The 19,606-nt window shown below is 43.1% G+C and overlaps 3 protein-coding genes and 1 long non-coding RNA gene across 4 annotated transcripts in view; 3 read left to right on the top strand and 1 right to left on the bottom strand.

Annotated features, from left to right (window-relative positions):
• The window catches only part of LOC307046250, a 36,454-nt gene that overhangs the window by 11,056 nt on the left and 5,792 nt on the right, over positions 1-19,606 (bottom strand). The gene's annotated exons all lie outside the window — the stretch shown is intronic.
• Positions 229-4,349, top strand: LOC307013447 (uncharacterized protein; the record flags this gene model as incomplete). Its single annotated transcript, XM_079640846.1, has 17 exons — positions 229-309; positions 403-521; positions 627-794; positions 944-1,143; positions 1,239-1,351; positions 1,454-1,521; positions 2,032-2,208; positions 2,503-2,711; positions 2,823-2,917; positions 3,032-3,057; positions 3,236-3,257; positions 3,350-3,377; positions 3,467-3,551; positions 3,679-3,825; positions 3,903-4,114; positions 4,218-4,292; positions 4,340-4,349. The coding sequence occupies exons 1-17, from the start codon at positions 237-239 to the stop codon at positions 4,347-4,349; spliced, it is 1,827 nt and encodes a 608-aa protein (XP_079496972.1). The 5' UTR covers positions 229-236.
• LOC307013448 (uncharacterized protein) lies at positions 5,261-11,706 on the top strand (the record flags this gene model as incomplete). Its single annotated transcript, XM_079640847.1, has 28 exons — positions 5,261-5,363; positions 5,466-5,572; positions 5,712-5,888; positions 6,183-6,391; positions 6,503-6,597; positions 6,712-6,737; positions 6,916-6,937; positions 7,030-7,057; positions 7,147-7,231; positions 7,359-7,505; positions 7,583-7,794; positions 7,898-8,001; positions 8,095-8,213; positions 8,319-8,486; positions 8,636-8,835; positions 8,931-9,043; positions 9,146-9,252; positions 9,392-9,568; positions 9,864-10,072; positions 10,180-10,274; positions 10,389-10,414; positions 10,593-10,614; positions 10,707-10,734; positions 10,824-10,908; positions 11,036-11,182; positions 11,260-11,471; positions 11,575-11,649; positions 11,697-11,706. 28 exons carry the CDS (start codon positions 5,261-5,263, stop codon positions 11,704-11,706), a joined length of 3,108 nt encoding a protein of 1,035 aa, XP_079496973.1.
• The window catches only part of LOC307046249 (uncharacterized protein), a 38,861-nt gene continuing 31,868 nt past the window's right edge, over positions 12,614-19,606 (top strand). Inside the window, exons 1-29 of the mRNA XM_079692560.1 lie at positions 12,614-12,720; positions 12,823-12,929; positions 13,069-13,245; positions 13,541-13,749; positions 13,861-13,955; positions 14,070-14,095; positions 14,274-14,295; positions 14,388-14,415; positions 14,505-14,589; positions 14,717-14,863; positions 14,941-15,152; positions 15,256-15,359; positions 15,453-15,571; positions 15,677-15,844; positions 15,994-16,193; positions 16,289-16,401; positions 16,500-16,606; positions 16,746-16,922; positions 17,218-17,426; positions 17,538-17,632; positions 17,747-17,772; positions 17,951-17,972; positions 18,065-18,092; positions 18,182-18,266; positions 18,394-18,540; positions 18,618-18,829; positions 18,933-19,036; positions 19,130-19,248; positions 19,354-19,521. Of these exons, the coding sequence (XP_079548686.1) occupies positions 12,618-12,720; positions 12,823-12,929; positions 13,069-13,245; positions 13,541-13,749; positions 13,861-13,955; positions 14,070-14,095; positions 14,274-14,295; positions 14,388-14,415; positions 14,505-14,589; positions 14,717-14,863; positions 14,941-15,152; positions 15,256-15,359; positions 15,453-15,571; positions 15,677-15,844; positions 15,994-16,193; positions 16,289-16,401; positions 16,500-16,606; positions 16,746-16,922; positions 17,218-17,426; positions 17,538-17,632; positions 17,747-17,772; positions 17,951-17,972; positions 18,065-18,092; positions 18,182-18,266; positions 18,394-18,540; positions 18,618-18,829; positions 18,933-19,036; positions 19,130-19,248; positions 19,354-19,521 (3,414 nt within the window). The 5' untranslated portion in view covers positions 12,614-12,617. The remainder of the gene's footprint in view (positions 12,721-12,822; positions 12,930-13,068; positions 13,246-13,540; positions 13,750-13,860; positions 13,956-14,069; positions 14,096-14,273; positions 14,296-14,387; positions 14,416-14,504; positions 14,590-14,716; positions 14,864-14,940; positions 15,153-15,255; positions 15,360-15,452; positions 15,572-15,676; positions 15,845-15,993; positions 16,194-16,288; positions 16,402-16,499; positions 16,607-16,745; positions 16,923-17,217; positions 17,427-17,537; positions 17,633-17,746; positions 17,773-17,950; positions 17,973-18,064; positions 18,093-18,181; positions 18,267-18,393; positions 18,541-18,617; positions 18,830-18,932; positions 19,037-19,129; positions 19,249-19,353; positions 19,522-19,606) is intronic.

The raw sequence follows: 19,606 nt of genomic DNA on the forward strand, positions 1-19,606 counted from the left end.
CTGGTTCCAGACAAATATTCGTCCGTTTTTGGCCTCCACAACCCCCAACTTCCTATTCTGCCTCAGCTCTAAGAACTTCAGCTGCGAGACCTACCAGACTGTGTAAGCAAACATGTGATACATTGCTCTACTGTGAACATTGATGGAAGATGAACCTGCCTATTTCTAGTTGGTTAGATGTTTACAGCCTTCTCTCAATATTTAGGATCAAGGCATTCAGCAGTCAAATGGCATCCATGGACAGAGAACAACAGCAAGCTGTCTACACTCATTTCATCCGGCCATTCCTTTCAAGAAATGACTCATCAGGTAAACGCAGGCACTCAGGCTCAATTAGGTCAAGTTTTGATGGCATGTGGTTGGTATACCCTGCCAATGTCATTGTTTCTGTCTTCTTCGCAGATCCTGGCTGTGTCTCCTTCAACAGAGGCAGTAAAGAGTGGCTTCAGGGCAACTTTGGCAACTTCTCTGGTTTTGCAAAACTTCGGGATCTGCAACATCTCAATGCCAACTTCTCCAGCGTAAGTGGCGGATGGCGGTTGTAACATTCTTCTTCCAAACCGGAATGTCTAACCTGTGGTTTTGCAATAGATGCTTTATGATTTCATATTGATTCCCTTCCGTAGGCCGAATTGTTGCCACTGCTCACTCCCACTCAGGTGGCAGAGTTGACACTGAGCTCAGGGGCCTTGAATGACACCGATCACATTGACCGTGTGTTTGAGCGACTCCAGGAGGGCGATGCTCTGGAAAATGTGGAAGAATTCCTGACACAGCTGACAGCTAATGGAAAGGTAGGCCACCTTTGAAATCGGAGTAAGAATGGCAATCCTCTACATTAGTTGTCGAGGACTCTATCATTTCCAATATAGTGTTACATCCTTTGTTGCATCATGTATAGTGTAGTATGTGTTTTAAACCCTCTAATATTGTCATTTCACAGGGCCCGGATTTCCAACCTGTTGTGAGAGACCGTGTAATGAATCGGACCTTCAGCATTATCAGTCCCCGTTTCACACACTTTATGGAAGAAGACTGGTTTGTTTGGTTCCATAAGATCCTGGTTCCTGTCCTCCCAAGTTTCAGTCCAATGATGATCAAGAGTGCAACCGCAAACATTTCCTGCAAAAACTTCCAAGTCGTGTGAGTAGCACTTTACAAATAAATACGCTTGCATTGCAGAGAATTCAACATCTAATGTGGGAGTGCATAATAATGTTTATTTTTATCCCACGCAGTGTGAGTGGGATGAGCAATGCTGCCCCTGCAATGTCCAAGGGACAACGAAAAGGCATTGGAAAAGCCTTGCTAGGCTATCTGGACAAATCGGCCAGTGTCATCAACAAGCCAGGTAGGGCTAACACTGGCTGGCACTCAACTTGTCCCATGTGCATCGATGAAAAATAAAGCTTGCTAAATGGTACCCATGCTAATGTCTATCTACCTACCTTAGTTTGCAGACAGGGAATTCAGAGTGATGCGGAATGGCTTGAAGCATACTTGGGTGCATTTTCCCAACACGTAAAATACTCTGACCTCAAAGCCTTCAATCTTTTATACACACATGCATTTCAAAACATTTGGACTACCTATGTTGCAAATGTATTATCTTTTCAATTTACACACGGCATCTATTGCACGTCTGTCCGTCCTGGGAGAGGGATCCCTCCTCTGTTGCTCTCCCTGAGGTTTCTCCCATTTTTCCCTTTAAACTGTGGGGTTTTCTCTGGAAGTTTTTCCTTGTACGATGTGAGGGTCTAAGGACAGAGGGTGTCGTATTGTCATACTGATATTCTGTACAAACTGTGAAGTCCACTGAGACAAATGTAACATTTGTGATATTGGGCTATATAAATAAACATTGATTGATTGATTGATTGAATCTTTCCGCGGTAAGTCATACATTAAGCTAGCAATATTCCTTGAAAACAACCACACAGTATTCAGAACATGGAAAATCTGCACGCGGGAGTTGTTCTGGCACGTCACGGTTATAAGCAAGTGGTATATCCTCTTTGTTTGTATCCTTAGATGGCAGTTGTGGACTCCCTCTCACCAGAGCAGAAGGCTGAGCTGATATTAGATACAGACAGTGGAGCTTTGGAGGATGAGGCCTTCCTAAGGGAGGTGTTGACGAGCTTGATAGAGTCGCCTGATGATGAGGAGTTTGAACACTTTTTAATTGCTTTTGCAAAAGCCAACAAGCAGGTGAATGCTTAACTTTGGAATTGGCCTATTTTCTTAAAAAGCGTGCTGGCAAGCCGGCCATGTTCAGTTGTCCTGAGATGGTTACATTTTTGCAGAACCTGAAAAAAGGCCAGGAATTGAATCCAAATCTGTTTAACACTTAAGATGTTAAAGGATTTGCAATTATGGTGGCCTGACTGTTTTCCCCATGCATTAGAATGCAAAGATGAGCCACCAAACTTGCTCTAACCTCTACAATCATTTCAGGAATCTAAATGTTCTCCTGTGCTGAAACATGTATACTTTTATTTCCAGAAAAACATCACCCTCATCAAAAATCCAGGTGTACGAGACACAATCTTGAACCTAACTTTGACGGCCCTTGCGCCCGAATTTGAAGATTTTGAGCCTGAAGACTTTAAGATGTTGTTCCAGGACCAGTTGGCTCCGGTCTTGGCGAGCCTCCACCCTGGCAGCTTGGCGGTTATCCCCAATAACATCAGCTGTCACTCCTACAGAGCTATGTAAGAGATGATGTTCCTAAAGTCCACAGTTAGACATTATAGGTTTGCATAATGATGATTTCAAACGTTGGCACCAGACAAGTGACAAAGATTGATGTGCTCTTTCTTCAGACTCGCTGGTCTTGGGCAAAGTTTGGAATCCCTGCCATTGCACCTTTCGGACAGCCTGAGATCAAGCATAAAGTCACTGAAGGAAAGATTCACACGTACGTTTCAAAACACTCTGCTAACAAACGTTTTTTTTAGAAAACCCAATTACCATTACTTGTAACGATAGCTGTATTGATGACATAACTTCATTTACATTTTCTTCCAAACAGGTTGCTCACTTCCAGACTCCTTCATGGTGAGTTCATTAACATGGGGATATAACATGGAAAAGGCTTTGCAATAGTTGATAACAAATTTACAGGATACACATTTGGCATACAAACATGATTTATATTAAGGAGCTTCATTGAGGTATTTTGAACTTAAACAAAGTTTTGCCACTAAACTAACAATTATGATTTGCTTTTCTCCAGTGCAAGAAGACCCCGGTCAATGGTAAGTCTGTCAATTACCAGACATTAAAGCGTTGATGAAAAGATTACATTGCAAAGGTACAATATCTGATACGCATTTTTGTCTTTTCACAGAGAACCTCATCTGTTCTGCAGTCAATAGGTAAGTGTATAGCAGATGTGTCCGGTGCTAGGTTTGCGGAGTTCTTTTACACAATCTAACTAAGGTTAAATGGTTGTTTTCCCCCTCAGATCACACGTCCAAGAAACACCAGCTCTTTACAATTCCTCTGAAGCGCTGTGCCGTTTTACCCTCACTGAGCATGCTTGCTCCTCGGTAAGTTTGTTTTATGTAAGCTATCAATCCCAGAACAAGATTTGGCTTTTGCTACACGAGCCTCCTGAAACTAATAGCCATAGGATCTGAGACACTTTGCTTCATTTCTTGTCTATGTCTTTCCAAGGCTACACACCTAACAGCCAGCAACTTGGTCACATTGATGAACTGCACACTGGAAAGCAACAGGAAATACCCGACAGAGGTCTGGAAGCTTTTATTCCAAAAAGCTTCTCCTGAACTAGACAAGGCTCTTGAGACATTCGCAACCATGGTAAATGCCACATTATCACAAACATTTTGTTTTCCCGTGCCAATTCTGTCAAACCAAAATTATTTTCCAAATTCCAGGCACCAGGCAAGAGCAACCCATCCTTGTCACATGCACTTGAGGCTCTCGGAGAGGTGAGAATTGCCAACTTCAGCCAGACACAACTGCAGAGTGATGACTTTGTCAGCAGCTGGTTCCAGACAAATATTCGTCCGTTTTTGGCCTCCACAACCCCCAACTTCCTATTCTGCCTCAGCTCCAAGAACTTCAGCTGCGAGACCTACCAGACTGTGTAAGCAAACATATGATACATTGCTCTACTGTGAACATTGATGGAAGATGAACCTGCCTATTTCTAGTTGGTTAGATGTTTACAGCCTTCTCTCAATATTTAGCATCAAGGCATTCAGCAGTCAAATGGCATCCATGGACAGAGAACAACAGCAAGCTGTCTACACTCATTTCATCCGGCCATTCCTTTCAACAAATGACTCATCAGGTAAACGCAGGCACTCAGGCTCAATTAGGTCAATTTTTGATGGCATGTGGTTGGTATACCCTGCCAATGTCATTGTTTCTGTCTTCTTCGCAGATCCTGGCTGTGTCTCCTTCAACAGAGGCAGTAAAGAGTGGCTTCAGGGCAACTTTGGCAACTTCTCTGGTTTTGCAAAACTTCGGGATCTGCAACATCTCAATGCCAACTTCTCCAGCGTAAGTGGCGGATGGCGGTTGTAACATTCTTCTTCCAAACCGGAATGTCTAACCTGTGGTTTTGCGATATATGCTTTATGATTTCATATTGATTCCCTTCCGTAGGCCGAATTGTTGCCACTGCTCACTCCCACTCAGGTGGCAGAGTTGACACTGAGCTCAGGGGCCTTGAATGACACCGACCACATTGACCGTGTGTTTGAGCGACTCCAGGATGGCGATGCTCTGGAAAATGTGGAAGAATTCCTGACACAGCTGACAGCTAATGGAAAGGTAGGCCACCTTTGAAATCGGAGTAAGAATGGCAATCCTCTACATTAGTTGTTGAGGACTCTATCATTTCCAATATAGTGTTACATCCTTTGTTGCATCATGTATGGTGTAGTATGTGTTTTAAACCCTCTAATGTTGTAATTTCAAAGGGCCCGGATTTCCAACCGTTTGTGAGAGACCGTGTAATGAATCGGACCTTCAGCATTATCAGTACCCGTTTCACACACTTTATGGAAGAAGACTGGTTTGTTTGGTTCCATAAGATCCTGGTTCCTGTCCTCCCAAGTTTCAGTCCAATGATGATCAAGGGTGCAACCGCAAACATTTCCTGCAAAAACTTCCAAGTCGTGTGAGTAGCACTTTACAAATAAATACGCTTGCATTGCAGAGAATTCAACATCTAATGTGGGACTGCATAATAATGTTTATTTTCATCCCACGCAGTGTGAGTGGGATGAGCAATGCTGCCCCTGCAATGTCCAAGGGACAACGAAAAGGCATTGGAAAAAACTTGCTCGGCTATCTGGACAAATCGGCCAGTGTCATCAACAAGCCAGGTAGGGCTAACACTGGCTGGCACTCAACTTGTCCCATGTGTATCGATGAAAAATAAAGCTTGCTAAATGGTACCCATGCTAATGTCTATCTACCTGCGTTAGTTTGCAGACAGGGAATTCAGAGTGATGCGGAATGGCTTGAAGCATACTTGGGTGCATTTTCCCAACACGTAAAATACTCTGACCTCAAAGCCTTCAATCTTTCCGCGGTAAGTCATACATTAAGCTAGCAATATTCCTTGAAAACAACCACACAGTATTCAGAACATGGAAAATCTGCACGCGGGAGTTGTTCTGGCACGTCATGGTTATAAGCAAGTGGTATATCCTCTTTGTTTGTATCCTTAGATGGCAGTTGTGGACTCCCTCTCACCAGAGCAGAAGGCTGAGCTGATATTAGATACAGACAGTGGAGCTTTGGAGGATGAGGCCTTCCTAAGGGAGGTGTTGACGAGCTTGATAGAGTCGCCTGATGATGAGGAGTTTGAACACTTTTTAATTGCTTTTGCAAAAGCCAACAAGCAGGTGAATGCTTAACTTTGGAATTGGCCTATTTTCTTAAAAAGCGTGCTGGCAAGCCGGCCATGTTCAGTTGTCCTGAGATGGTTACATTTTTGCAGAACCTGAAAAAAGGCCAGGAATTGAATCCAAATCTGTTTAACACTTAAGATGTTAAAGGATTTGCAATTATGGTGGCCTGACTGTTTTCCCCATGCATTAGAATGCAAAGATGAGCCACCAAACTTGCTCTAACCTCTACAATCATTTCAGGAATCTAAATGTTCTCCTGTGCTGAAACATGTATACTTTTATTTCCAGAAAAACATCACCCTCATCAAAAATCCAGGTGTACGAGACACAATCTTGAACCTAACTTTGACGGCCCTTGCGCCCGAATTTGAAGATTTTGAGCCTGAAGACTTTAAGATGTTGTTCCAGGACCAGTTGGCTCCGGTCTTGGCGAGCCTCCACCCTGGCAGCTTGGCGGTTATCCCCAATAACATCAGCTGTCACTCCTACAGAGCTATGTAAGAGATGATGTTCCTAAAGTCCACAGTTAGACATTATAGGTTTGCATAATGATGATTTCAAACGTTGGCACCAGACAAGTGACAAAGATTGATGTGCTCTTTCTTCAGACTCGCTGGTCTTGGGCAAAGTTTGGAATCCCTGCCATTGCACCTTTCGGACAGCCTGAGATCAAGCATAAAGTCACTGAAGGAAAGATTCACACGTACGTTTCAAAACACTCTGCTAACAAACGTTTTTTTTAGAAAACCCAATTACCATTACTTGTAACGATAGCTGTATTGATGACATAACTTCATTTACATTTTCTTCCAAACAGGTTGCTCACTTCCAGACTCCTTCATGGTGAGTTCATTAACATGGGGATATAACATGGAAAAGGCTTTGCAATAGTTGATAACAAATGTACAGGACACACGTTTGGCATACAAACATGATTTATATTAAGGAGCTTCATTGAGGTATTTTGAACTTAAACAAACTTTTGCCACTAAACTAACAATTATGATTTGCTTTTCTCCAGTGCAAGAAGACCCCGGTCAATGGTAAGTCTGTCAATTACCAGACATTAAAGCGTTGATGAAAAGATTGCATTGCAAAGGTACAATATCTGATACGCATTTTTGTCTTTTCACAGAGAACCTCATCTGTTCTGCAGTCAATAGGTAAGTGTATAGCAGATTTGTCCGGTGCTAGGTTTGCGGAGTTCTTTTACACAATCTAACTAAGGTTAAATGGTTGTTTTCCCCCTCAGATCACACGTCCAAGAAACACTATCTCTTTACAATTCCTCTGAAGCGCTGTGCCGTTTTACCCTCACTGAGCATGCTTGCTCCTCTGTAAGTTTGTTTTATGTAAGCTATCAATCCCAGAACAAGATTTGGCTTTTGCTACACGAGCCTCCTGAAACTAATAGCCATAGGATCTGAGACACTTTGCTTTATTTCTTGTCTATGTCTTTCCAAGGCTACACACCTAACAGCCAGCAACTTGGTCACATTGATGAACTGCACACTGGAAAGCAACAGGAAATACCCGACAGAGGTCTGGAAGCTTTTATTCCAAAAAGCTTCTCCTGAACTAGACAAGGCTCTTGAGACATTCGCAACCATGGTAAATGCCACATTATCACAAACATTTAGTTTTCCCGTGCCAATTCTGTCAAACCAAAATTATTTTCCAAATTCCAGGCACCAGGCAAGAGCAACCCATCCTTGTCACATGCACTTGAGGCTCTCGGAGAGGTGAGAATTGCCAACTTCAGCCAGACACAACTGCAGAGTGATGACTTTGTCAGCAGCTGGTTCCAGACAAATATTCGTCCGTTTTTGGCCTCCACAACCCCCAACTTCCTATTCTGCCTCAGCTCCAAGAACTTCAGCTGCGAGACCTACCAGACTGTGTAAGCAAACATGTGATACATTGCTCTACTGTGAACATTGATGGAAGATGAACCTGCCTATTTCTAGTTGGTTAGATGTTTACAGCCTTCTCTCAATATTTAGCATCAAGGCATTCAGCAGTCAAATGGCATCCATGGACAGAGAACAACAGCAAGCTGTCTACACTCATTTCATCCGGCCATTCCTTTCAACAAATGACTCATCAGGTAAACGCAGGCACTCAGGCTCAATTAGGTCAAGTTTTGATGGCATGTGGTTGGTATACCCTGCCAATGTCATTGTTTCTGTCTTCTTCGCAGATCCTGGCTGTGTCTCCTTCAACAGAGGCAGTAAAGAGTGGCTTCAGGGCAACTTTGGCAACTTCTCTGGTTTTGCAAAACTTCGGGATCTGCAACATCTCAATGCCAACTTCTCCAGCGTAAGTGGCGGATGGCGGTTGTAACATTCTTCTTCCAAACCGGAATGTCTAACCTGTGGTTTTGCGATATATGCTTTATGATTTCATACTGATTCCCTTCCGTAGGCCGAATTGTTGCCACTGCTCACTCCCACTCAGGTGGCAGAGTTGACACTGAGCTCAGGGGCCTTGAATGACACCGACCACATTGACCGTGTGTTTGAGCGACTCCAGGAGGGCGATGCTCTGGAAAATGTGGAAGAATTCCTGACACAGCTGACAGCTAATGGAAAGGTAGGCCACCTTTGAAATCGAAGTAAGAATGGCAATCCTCTACATTAGTTGTTGAGGACTCTATCATTTCCAATATAGTGTTACATCCTTTGTTGCATCATGTATAGTGTAGTATGTGTTTTAAACCCTCTAATGTTGTAATTTCAAAGGGCCCGGATTTCCAACCGTTTGTGAGAGACCGTGTAATGAATCGGACCTTCAGCATTATCAGTCCCCGTTTCACACACTTTATGGAAGAAGACTGGTTTGTTTGGTTCCATAAGATCCTGGTTCCTGTCCTCCCAAGTTTCAGTCCAATGATGATCAAGGGTGCAACCGCAAACATTTCCTGCAAAAACTTCCAAGTCGTGTGAGTAGCACTTTACAAATAAATACGCTTGCATTGCAGAGAATTCAACATCTAATGTGGGACTGCATAATAATGTTTATTTTCATCCCACGCAGTGTGAGTGGGATGAGCAATGCTGCCCCTGCAATGTCCAAGGGACAACGAAAAGGCATTGGAAAAAACTTGCTAGGCTATCTGGACAAATCGGCCAGTGTCATCAACAAGCCAGGTAGGGCTAACACTGGCTGGCACTCAACTTGTCCCATGTGTATCGATGAAAAATAAAGCTTGCTAAATGGTACCCATGCTAATGTCTATCTACCTGCGTTAGTTTGCAGACAGGGAATTCAGAGTGATGCGGAATGGCTTGAAGCATACTTGGGTGCATTTTCCCAACACGTAAAATACTCTGACCTCAAAGCCTTCAATCTTTCCGTGGTAAGTCATACATTAAGCTAGCAATATTCCTTGAAAACAACCACACAATATTCAGAACATGGAAAATCTGCACGCGGGAGTTGTTCTGGCACGTTACGGTTATAAGCAAGTGGTATATCCTCTTTGTTTGTATCCTTAGATGGCAGTTGTGGACTCCCTCTCACCAGAGCAGAAGGCTGAGCTGATATTGGATACAGACAGTGGAGCTTTGGAGGATGAGGCCTTCCTAAGGGAGGTGTTGACGAGCTTGATAGAGTCGTCTGATGATGAGGAGTTTGAACACTTTTTAATTGCTTTTGCAAAAGCCAACAAGCAGGTGAATGCTTAACTTTGGAATTGGCCTATTTTCTTAAAAAGCGTGCTGGCAAGCCGGCCATGTTACAATTGTCCTGAGATGGTTACATTTTTGCAGAACCTGAAAAAAGGCCAGGAATTGAATCCAAATCTGTTTAACACTTAAGATGTTAAAGGATTTGCAATTATGGTGGCCTGACTGTTTTCCCCATGCATTAGAATGCAAAGATGAGCCACCAAACTTGCTCTAACCTCTACAATCATTTCAGGAATCTAAATGTTCTCCTGTGCTGAAACATGTATACTTTTATTTCCAGAAAAACATCACCCTCATCAAAAATCCAGGTGTACGAGACACAATCTTGAACCTAACTTTGACGGCCCTTGCGCCCGAATTTGAAGATTTTGAGTCTGAAGACTTTAAGATGTTGTTCCAGGACCAGTTGGCTCCGGTCTTGGCGAGCCTCCACCCTGGCAGCTTGGCGGTTATCCCCAATAACATCAGCTGTCACTCCTACAGAGCTATGTAAGAGATGATGTTCCTAAAGTCCACAGTTAGACATTATAGGTTTGCATAATGATGATTTCAAACGTTGGCACCAGACAAGTGACAACGATTGATTCTTTCTTCAGACTCGCTGGTCTTGGGCAAAGTTTGGAATCCCTGCCATTGCACCTTTCGGACAGCCTGAGATCAAGCATAAAGTCACTGAAGGAAAGATTCACACGTACGTTTCAAAACACTCTGCTAACAAACTTTTTTTTTAGAAAACCCAATTACCATTACTTGTAACGATAGCTGTATTGATGACATAACTTCATTTACATTTTCTTCCAAACAGGTTGCTCACTTCCAGACTCCTTCATGGTGAGTTCATTAACATGGGGATATAACATGGAAAAGGCTTTGCAATAGTTGATAACAAATGTACAGGACACACGTTTGGCATACAAACATGATTTATATTAAGGAGCTTCATTGAGGTATTTTGAACTTAAACAAACTTTTGCCACTAAACTAACAATTATGATTTGCTTTTCTCCAGTGCAAGAAGACCCCGGTCAATGGTAAGTCTGTCAATTACCAGACATTAAAGCGTTGATGAAAAGATTGCATTGCAAAGGTACAATATCTGATACGCATTTTTGTCTTTTCACAGAGAACCTCATCTGTTCTGCAGTCAATAGGTAAGTGTATAGCAGATTTGTCCGGTGCTAGGTTTGCGGAGTTCTTTTACACAATCTAACTAAGGTTAAATGGTTGTTTTTCCCCTCAGATCACACGTCCAAGAAACACTATCTCTTTACAATTCCTCTGAAGCGCTGTGCCGTTTTACCCTCACTGAGCATGCTTGCTCCTCTGTAAGTTTGTTTTATGTAAGCTATCAATCCCAGAACAAGATTTGGCTTTTGCTACACGAGCCTCCTGAAACTAATAGCCATAGGATCTGAGACACTTTGCTTTATTTCTTGTCTATGTCTTTCCAAGGCTACACACCTAACAGCCAGCAACTTGGTCACATTGATGAACTGCACACTGGAAAGCAACAGGAAATACCCGACAGAGGTCTGGAAGCTTTTATTCCAAAAAGCTTCTCCTGAACTAGACAAGGCTCTTGAGACATTCGCAACCATGGTAAATGCCACATTATCACAAACATTTAGTTTTCCCGTGCCAATTCTGTCAAACCAAAATTATTTTCCAAATTCCAGGCACCAGGCAAGAGCAACCCATCCTTGTCACATGCACTTGAGGCTCTCGGAGAGGTGAGAATTGCCAACTTCAGCCAGACACAACTGCAGAGTGATGACTTTGTCAGCAGCTGGTTCCAGACAAATATTCGTCCGTTTTTGGCCTCCACAACCCCCAACTTCCTATTCTGCCTCAGCTCCAAGAACTTCAGCTGCGAGACCTACCAGACTGTGTAAGCAAACATGTGATACATTGCTCTACTGTGAACATTGATGGAAGATGAACCTGCCTATTTCTAGTTGGTTAGATGTTTACAGCCTTCTCTCAATATTTAGCATCAAGGCATTCAGCAGTCAAATGGCATCCATGGACAGAGAACAACAGCAAGCTGTCTACACTCATTTCATCCGGCCATTCCTTTCAACAAATGACTCATCAGGTAAACGCAGGCACTCAGGCTCAATTAGGTCAAGTTTTGATGGCATGTGGTTGGTATACCCTGCCAATGTCATTGTTTCTGTCTTCTTCGCAGATCCTGGCTGTGTCTCCTTCAACAGAGGCAGTAAAGAGTGGCTTCAGGGCAACTTTGGCAACTTCTCTGGTTTTGCAAAACTTCGGGATCTGCAACATCTCAATGCCAACTTCTCCAGCGTAAGTGGCGGATGGCGGTTGTAACATTCTTCTTCCAAACCGGAATGTCTAACCTGTGGTTTTGCGATATATGCTTTATGATTTCATACTGATTCCCTTCCGTAGGCCGAATTGTTGCCACTGCTCACTCCCACTCAGGTGGCAGAGTTGACACTGAGCTCAGGGGCCTTGAATGACACCGACCACATTGACCGTGTGTTTGAGCGACTCCAGGATGGCGATGCTCTGGAAAATGTGGAAGAATTCCTGACACAGCTGACAGCTAATGGAAAGGTAGGCCACCTTTGAAATCGGAGTAAGAATGGCAATCCTCTACATTAGTTGTTGAGGACTCTATCATTTCCAATATAGTGTTACATCCTTTGTTGCATCATGTATAGTGTAGTATGTGTTTTAAACCCTCTAATGTTGTAATTTCAAAGGGCCCGGATTTCCAACCGTTTGTGAGAGACCGTGTAATGAATCGGACCTTCAGCATTATCAGTACCCGTTTCACACACTTTATGGAAGAAGACTGGTTTGTTTGGTTCCATAAGATCCTGGTTCCTGTCCTCCCAAGTTTCAGTCCAATGATGATCAAGGGTGCAACCGCAAACATTTCCTGCAAAAACTTCCAAGTCGTTTGAGTAGCACTTTACAAATAAATACGCTTGCATTGCAGAGAATTCAACATCTAATGTGGGACTGCATAATAATGTTTATTTTCATCCCACGCAGTGTGAGTGGGATGAGCAATGCTGCCCCTGCAATGTCCAAGGGACAACGAAAAGGCATTGGAAAAAACTTGCTAGGCTATCTGGACAAATCGGCCAGTGTCATCAACAAGCCAGGTAGGGCTAACACTGGCTGGCACTCAACTTGTCCCATGTGTATCGATGAAAAATAAAGCTTGCTAAATGGTACCCATGCTAATGTCTATCTACCTGCGTTAGTTTGCAGACAGGGAATTCAGAGTGATGCGGAATGGCTTGAAGCATACTTGGGTGCATTTTCCCAACACGTAAAATACTCTGACCTCAAAGCCTTCAATCTTTCCGCGGTAAGTCATACATTAAGCTAGCAATATTCCTTGAAAACAACCACACAGTATTCAGAACATGGAAAATCTGCACGCGGGAGTTGTTCTGGCACGTCACGGTTATAAGCAAGTGGTATATCTTCTTTGTTTGTATCCTTAGATGGCAGTTGTGGACTCCCTCTCACCAGAGCAGAAGGCTGAGCTGATATTGGATACAGACAGTGGAGCTTTGGAGGATGAGGCCTTCCTAAGGGAGGTGTTGACGAGCTTGATAGAGTCGCCTGATGATGAGGAGTTTGAACACTTTTTAATTGCTTTTGCAAAAGCCAACAAGCAGGTGAATGCTTAACTTTGGAATTGGCCTATTTTCTTAAAAAGCGTGCTGGCAAGCCGGCCATGTTACAATTGTCCTGAGATGGTTACATTTTTGCAGAACCTGAAAAAAGGCCAGGAATTGAATCCAAATCTGTTTAACACTTAAGATGTTAAAGGATTTGCAATTATGGTGGCCTGACTGTTTTCCCCATGCATTATAATGCAAAGATGAGCCACCAAACTTGCTCTAACCTCTACAATCATTTCAGGAATCTAAATGTTCTCCTGTGCTGAAACATGTATACTTTTATTTCCAGAAAAACATCACCCTCATCAAAAATCCAGGTGTACGAGACACAATCTTGAACCTAACTTTGACGGCCCTTGCGCCCGAATTTGAAGATTTTGAGTCTGAAGACTTTAAGATGTTGTTCCAGGACCAGTTGGCTCCGGTCTTGGCGAGCCTCCACCCTGGCAGCTTGGCGGTTATCCCCAATAACATCAGCTGTCACTCCTACAGAGCTATGTAAGAGATGATGTTCCTAAAGTCCACAGTTAGACATTATAGGTTTGCATAATGATGATTTCAAACGTTGGCACCAGACAAGTGACAACGATTGATGTGCTCTTTCTTCAGACTCGCTGGTCTTGGGCAAAGTTTGGAATCCCTGCCATTGCACCTTTCGGACAGCCTGAGATCAAGCATAAAGTCACTGAAGGAAAGATTCACACGTACGTTTCAAAACACTCTGCTAACAAACTTTTTTTTTAGAAAACCCAATTACCATTACTTGTAACGATAGCTGTATTGATGACATAACTTCATTTACATTTTCTTCCAAACAGGTTGCTCACTTCCAGACTCCTTCATGGTGAGTTCATTAACATGGGGATATAACATGGAAAAGGCTTTGCAATAGTTGATAACAAATTTACAGGACACACGTTTGGCATACAAACATGATTTATATTAAGGAGCTTCATTGAGGTATTTTGAACTTAAACAAACTTTTGCCACTAAACTAACAATTATGATTTGCTTTTCTCCAGTGCAAGAAGACCCCGGTCAATGGTAAGTCTGTCAATTACCAGACATTAAAGCGTTGATGAAAAGATTGCATTGCAAAGGTACAATATCTGATACGCATTTTTGTCTTTTCACAGAGAACCTCATCTGTTCTGCAGTCAATAGGTAAGTGTATAGCAGATTTGTCCGGTGCTAGGTTTGCGGAGTTCTTTTACACAATCTAACTAAGGTTAAATGGTTGTTTTCCCCCTCAGATCACACGTCCAAGAAACACTATCTCTTTACAATTCCTCTGAAGCGCTGTGCCGTTTTACCCTCACTGAGCATGCTTGCTCCTCGGTAAGTTTGTTTTATGTAAGCTATCAATCCCAGAACAAGATTTGGCTTTTGCTACACGAGCCTCCTGAAACTAATAGCCATAGGATCTGAGACACTTTGCTTTATTTCTTGTCTATGTCTTTCCAAGGCTACACACCTAACAGCCAGCAACTTGGTCACATTGATGAACTGCACACTGGAAAGCAACAGGAAATACCCGACAGAGGTCTGGAAGCTTTTATTCCAAAAAGCTTCTCCTGAACTAGACAAGGCTCTTGAGACATTCGCAACCATGGTAAATGCCACATTATCACAAACATTTTGTTTTCCCGTGCCAATTCTGTCAAACCAAAATTATTTTCCAAATTCCAGGCACCAGGCAAGAGCAACCCATCCTTGTCACATGCACTTGAGGCTCTCGGAGAGGTGAGAATTGCCAACTTCAGCCAGACACAACTGCAGAGTGATGACTTTGTCAGCAGCTGGTTCCAGACAAATATTCGTCCGTTTTTGGCCTCCACAACCCCCAACTTCCTATTCTGCCTCAGCTCCAAGAACTTCAGCTGCGAGACCTACCAGACTGTGTAAGCAAACATGTGATACATTGCTCTACTGTGAACATTGATGGAAGATGAACCTGCCTATTTCTAGTTGGTTAGATGTTTACAGCCTTCTCTCAATATTTAGCATCAAGGCATTCAGCAGTCAAATGGCATCCATGGACAGAGAACAACAGCAAGCTGTCTACACTCATTTCATCCGGCCATTCCTTTCAAGAAATGACTCATCAGGTAAACGCAGGCACTCAGGCTCAATTAGGTCAAGTTTTGATGGCATGTGGTTGGTATACCCTGCCAATGTCATTGTTTCTGTCTTCTTCGCAGATCCTGGCTGTGTCTCCTTCAACAGAGGCAGTAAAGAGTGGCTTCAGGGCAACTTTGGCAACTTCTCTGGTTTTGCAAAACTTCGGGATCTGCAACATCTCAATGCCAACTTCTCCAGCGTAAGTGGCGGATGGCGGTTGTAACATTCTTCTTCCAAACCGGAATGTCTAACCTGTGGTTTTGCGATATATGCTTTATGATTTCATACTGATTCCCTTCCGTAGGCCGAATTGTTGCCACTGCTCACTCCCACTCAGGTGGCAGAGTTGACACTGAGCTCAGGGGCCTTGAATGACACCGACCACATTGACCGTGTGTTTGAGCGACTCCAGGATGGCGATGCTCTGGAAAATGTGGAAGAATTCCTGACACAGCTGACAGCTAATGGAAAGGTAGGCCACCTTTGAAATCGGAGTAAGAATGGCAATCCTCTACATTAGTTGTTGAGGACTCTATCATTTCCAATATAGTGTTACATCCTTTGTTGCATCATGTATAGTGTAGTATGTGTTTTAAACCCTCTAATGTTGTAATTTCAAAGGGCCCGGATTTCCAACCGTTTGTGAGAGACCGTGTAATGAATCGGACCTTCAGCATTATCAGTCCCCGTTTCACACACTTTATGGAAGAAGACTGGTTTGTTTGGTTCCATAAGATCCTGGTTCCTGTCCTCCCAAGTTTCAGTCCAATGATGATCAAGGGTGCAACCGCAAACATTTCCTGCAAAAACTTCCAAGTCGTGTGAGTAGCACTTTACAAATAAATACGCTTGCATTGCAGAGAATTCAACATCTAATGTGGGACTGCATAATAATGTTTATTTTCATCCCACGCAGTGTGAGTGGGATGAGCAATGCTGCCCCTGCAATGTCCAAGGGACAACGAAAAGGCATTGGAAAAAACTTGCTAGGCTATCTGGACAAATCGGCCAGTGTCATCAACAAGCCAGGTAGGGCTAACACTGGCTGGCACTCAACTTGGGGTGTATCGATGAAAAATAAAGCTTGCTAAATGGTACCCATGCTAATGTCTATCTACCTGCGTTAGTTTGCAGACAGGGAATTCAGAGTGATGCGGAATGGCTTGAAGCATACTTGGGTGCATTTTCCCAACACGTAAAATACTCTGACCTCAAAGCCTTCAATCTTTCCGCGGTAAGTCATACATTAAGCTAGCAATATTCCTTGAAAACAACCACACAGTATTCAGAACATGGAAAATCTGCACGCGGGAGTTGTTCTGGCACGTCACGGTTATAAGCAAGTGGTATATCCTCTTTGTTTGTATCCTTAGATGGCAGTTGTGGACTCCCTCTCACCAGAGCAGAAGGCTGAGCTGATATTGGATACAGACAGTGGAGCTTTGGAGGATGAGGCCTTCCTAAGGGAGGTGTTGACGAGCTTGATAGAGTCGCCTGATGATGAGGAGTTTGAACACTTTTTAATTGCTTTTGCAAAAGCCAACAAGCAGGTGAATGCTTAACTTTGGAATTGGCCTATTTTCTTAAAAAGCGTGCTGGCAAGCCGGCCATGTTACAATTGTCCTGAGATGGTTACATTTTTGCAGAACCTGAAAAAAGGCCAGGAATTGAATCCAAATCTGTTTAACACTTAAGATGTTAAAGGATTTGCAATTATGGTGGCCTGACTGTTTTCCCCATGCATTAGAATGCAAAGATGAGCCACCAAACTTGCTCTAACCTCTACAATCATTTCAGGAATCTAAATGTTCTCCTGTGCTGAAACATGTATACTTTTATTTCCAGAAAAACCTCACCCTCATCAAAAATCCAGGTGTACGAGACACAATCTTGAATCTGACTTTGACGGCCCTTGCGCCTGAATTTGAAGAATTTGAGCCTGAAGACTTTAAGATGTTGTTCCAAGACCAGTTGGCTCCTGTCTTGGCGAGCCTCCACCCCGGCAGCTTGGCGGTTATCCCCAATAACATCAGCTGTCACTCCTACAGAGCTATGTAAGAGATGATGTTCCTAAAGTCCACAGTTAGACATTATAGGTTTGCATAATGATGATTTCAAACGTTGGCACCAGACAAGTGACAAAGATTGATGTGCTCTTTCTTCAGACTCGCTGGTCTTGGGCAAAGTTTGGAATCCCTGCCATTGCACCTTTCGAACAGCCTGAGATCAAGCATAAAGTCACTGAAGGAAAGATTCACACGTACGTTTCAAAACACTCTGCTAACAAACTTTTTTTTTAGAAAACCCAATTACCATTACTTGTAACGATAGCTGTATTGATGACATAACTTCATTTACATTTTCTTCCAAACAGGTTGCTCACTTCCAGACTCCTTTATGGTGAGTTCATTAACATGGCGATATAACATGGAAAAGGCTTTGCAATAGTTGATAACAAATGTACAGGACACACGTTTGGCATACAAACATGATTTATATTAAAGAGCTTCATTGAGGTATTTTGAACTTAAACAAAGTTTTGCCACTAAACTAACAATTATGATTTGCTTTTCTCCAGTGCAAGAAGACCCCGGTCAATGGTAAGTCTGTCAATTACCAGACATTAAAGCGTTGATGAAAAGATTGCATTGCAAAGGTACAATATCTGATACGCATTTTTGTCTTTTCACAGAGAACCTCATCTGTTCTGCAGTCAATAGGTAAGTGTATAGCAGATTTGTCCGGTGCTAGGTTTGCGGAGTTCTTTTACACAATCTAACTAAGGTTAAATGGTTGTTTTCCCCCTCAGATCACACGTCCAAGAAACACTATCTCTTTACAATTCCTCTGAAGCGCTGTGCCGTTTTACCCTCACTGAGCATGCTTGCTCCTCGGTAAGTTTGTTTTATGTAAGCTATCAATCCCAGAACAAGATTTGGCTTTTGCTACACGAGCCTCCTGAAACTAATAGCCATAGGATCTGAGACACTTTGCTTTATTTCTTGTCTATGTCTTTCCAAGGCTACACACCTAACAGCCAGCAACTTGGTCACATTGATGAACTGCACACTGGAAAGCAACAGGAAATACCCGACAGAGGTCTGGAAGCTTTTATTCCAAAAAGCTTCTCCTGAACTAGACAAGGCTCTTGAGACATTCGCAACCATGGTAAATGCCACATTATCACAAACATTTTGTTTTCCCGTGCCAATTCTGTCAAACCAAAATTATTTTCCAAATTCCAGGCACCAGGCAAGAGCAACCCATCCTTGTCACATGCACTTGAGGCTCTCGGAGAGGTGAGAATTGCCAACTTCAGCCAGACACAACTGCAGAGTGATGACTTTGTCAGCAGCTGGTTCCAGACAAATATTCGTCCGTTTTTGGCCTCCACAACCCCCAACTTCCTATTCTGCCTCAGCTCCAAGAACTTCAGCTGCGAGACCTACCAGACTGTGTAAGCAAACATGTGATACATTGCTCTACTGTGAACATTGATGGAAGATGAACCTGCCTATTTCTAGTTGGTTAGATGTTTACAGCCTTCTCTCAATATTTAGCATCAAGGCATTCAGCAGTCAAATGGCATCCATGGACAGAGAACAACAGCAAGCTGTCTACACTCATTTCATCCGGCCATTCCTTTCAAGAAATGACTCATCAGGTAAACGCAGGCACTCAGGCTCAATTAGGTCAAGTTGTTTTGGCATGTGGTTGGTATACCCTGCCAATGTCATTGTTTCTGTCTTCTTCGCAGATCCTGGCTGTGTCTCCTTCAACAGAGGCAGTAAAGAGTGGCTTCAGGGCAACTTTGGCAACTTCTCTGGTTTTGCAAAACTTCGGGATCTGCAACATCTCAATGCCAACTTCTCCAGCGTAAGTGGCGGATGGCGGTTGTAACATTCTTCTTCCAAACCGGAATGTCTAACCTGTGGTTTTGCGATATATGCTTTATGATTTCATACTGATTCCCTTCCGTAGGCCGAATTGTTGCCACTGCTCACTCCCACTCAGGTGGCAGAGTTGACACTGAGCTCAGGGGCCTTGAATGACACCGACCACATTGACCGTGTGTTTGAGCGACTCCAGGAGGGCGATGCTCTGGAAAATGTGGAAGAATTCCTGACACAGCTGACAGCTAATGGAAAGGTAGGCCACCTTTGAAATCGGAGTAAGAATGGCAATCCTCTACATTAGTTGTTGAGGACTCTATCATTTCCAATATAGTATTACA

Source organism: Notothenia rossii (assembly GCF_949606895.1).
Source record: "Notothenia rossii genome assembly, chromosome: 7".
NCBI classification, from domain to species: domain Eukaryota; kingdom Metazoa; phylum Chordata; class Actinopteri; order Perciformes; family Nototheniidae; genus Notothenia; species Notothenia rossii.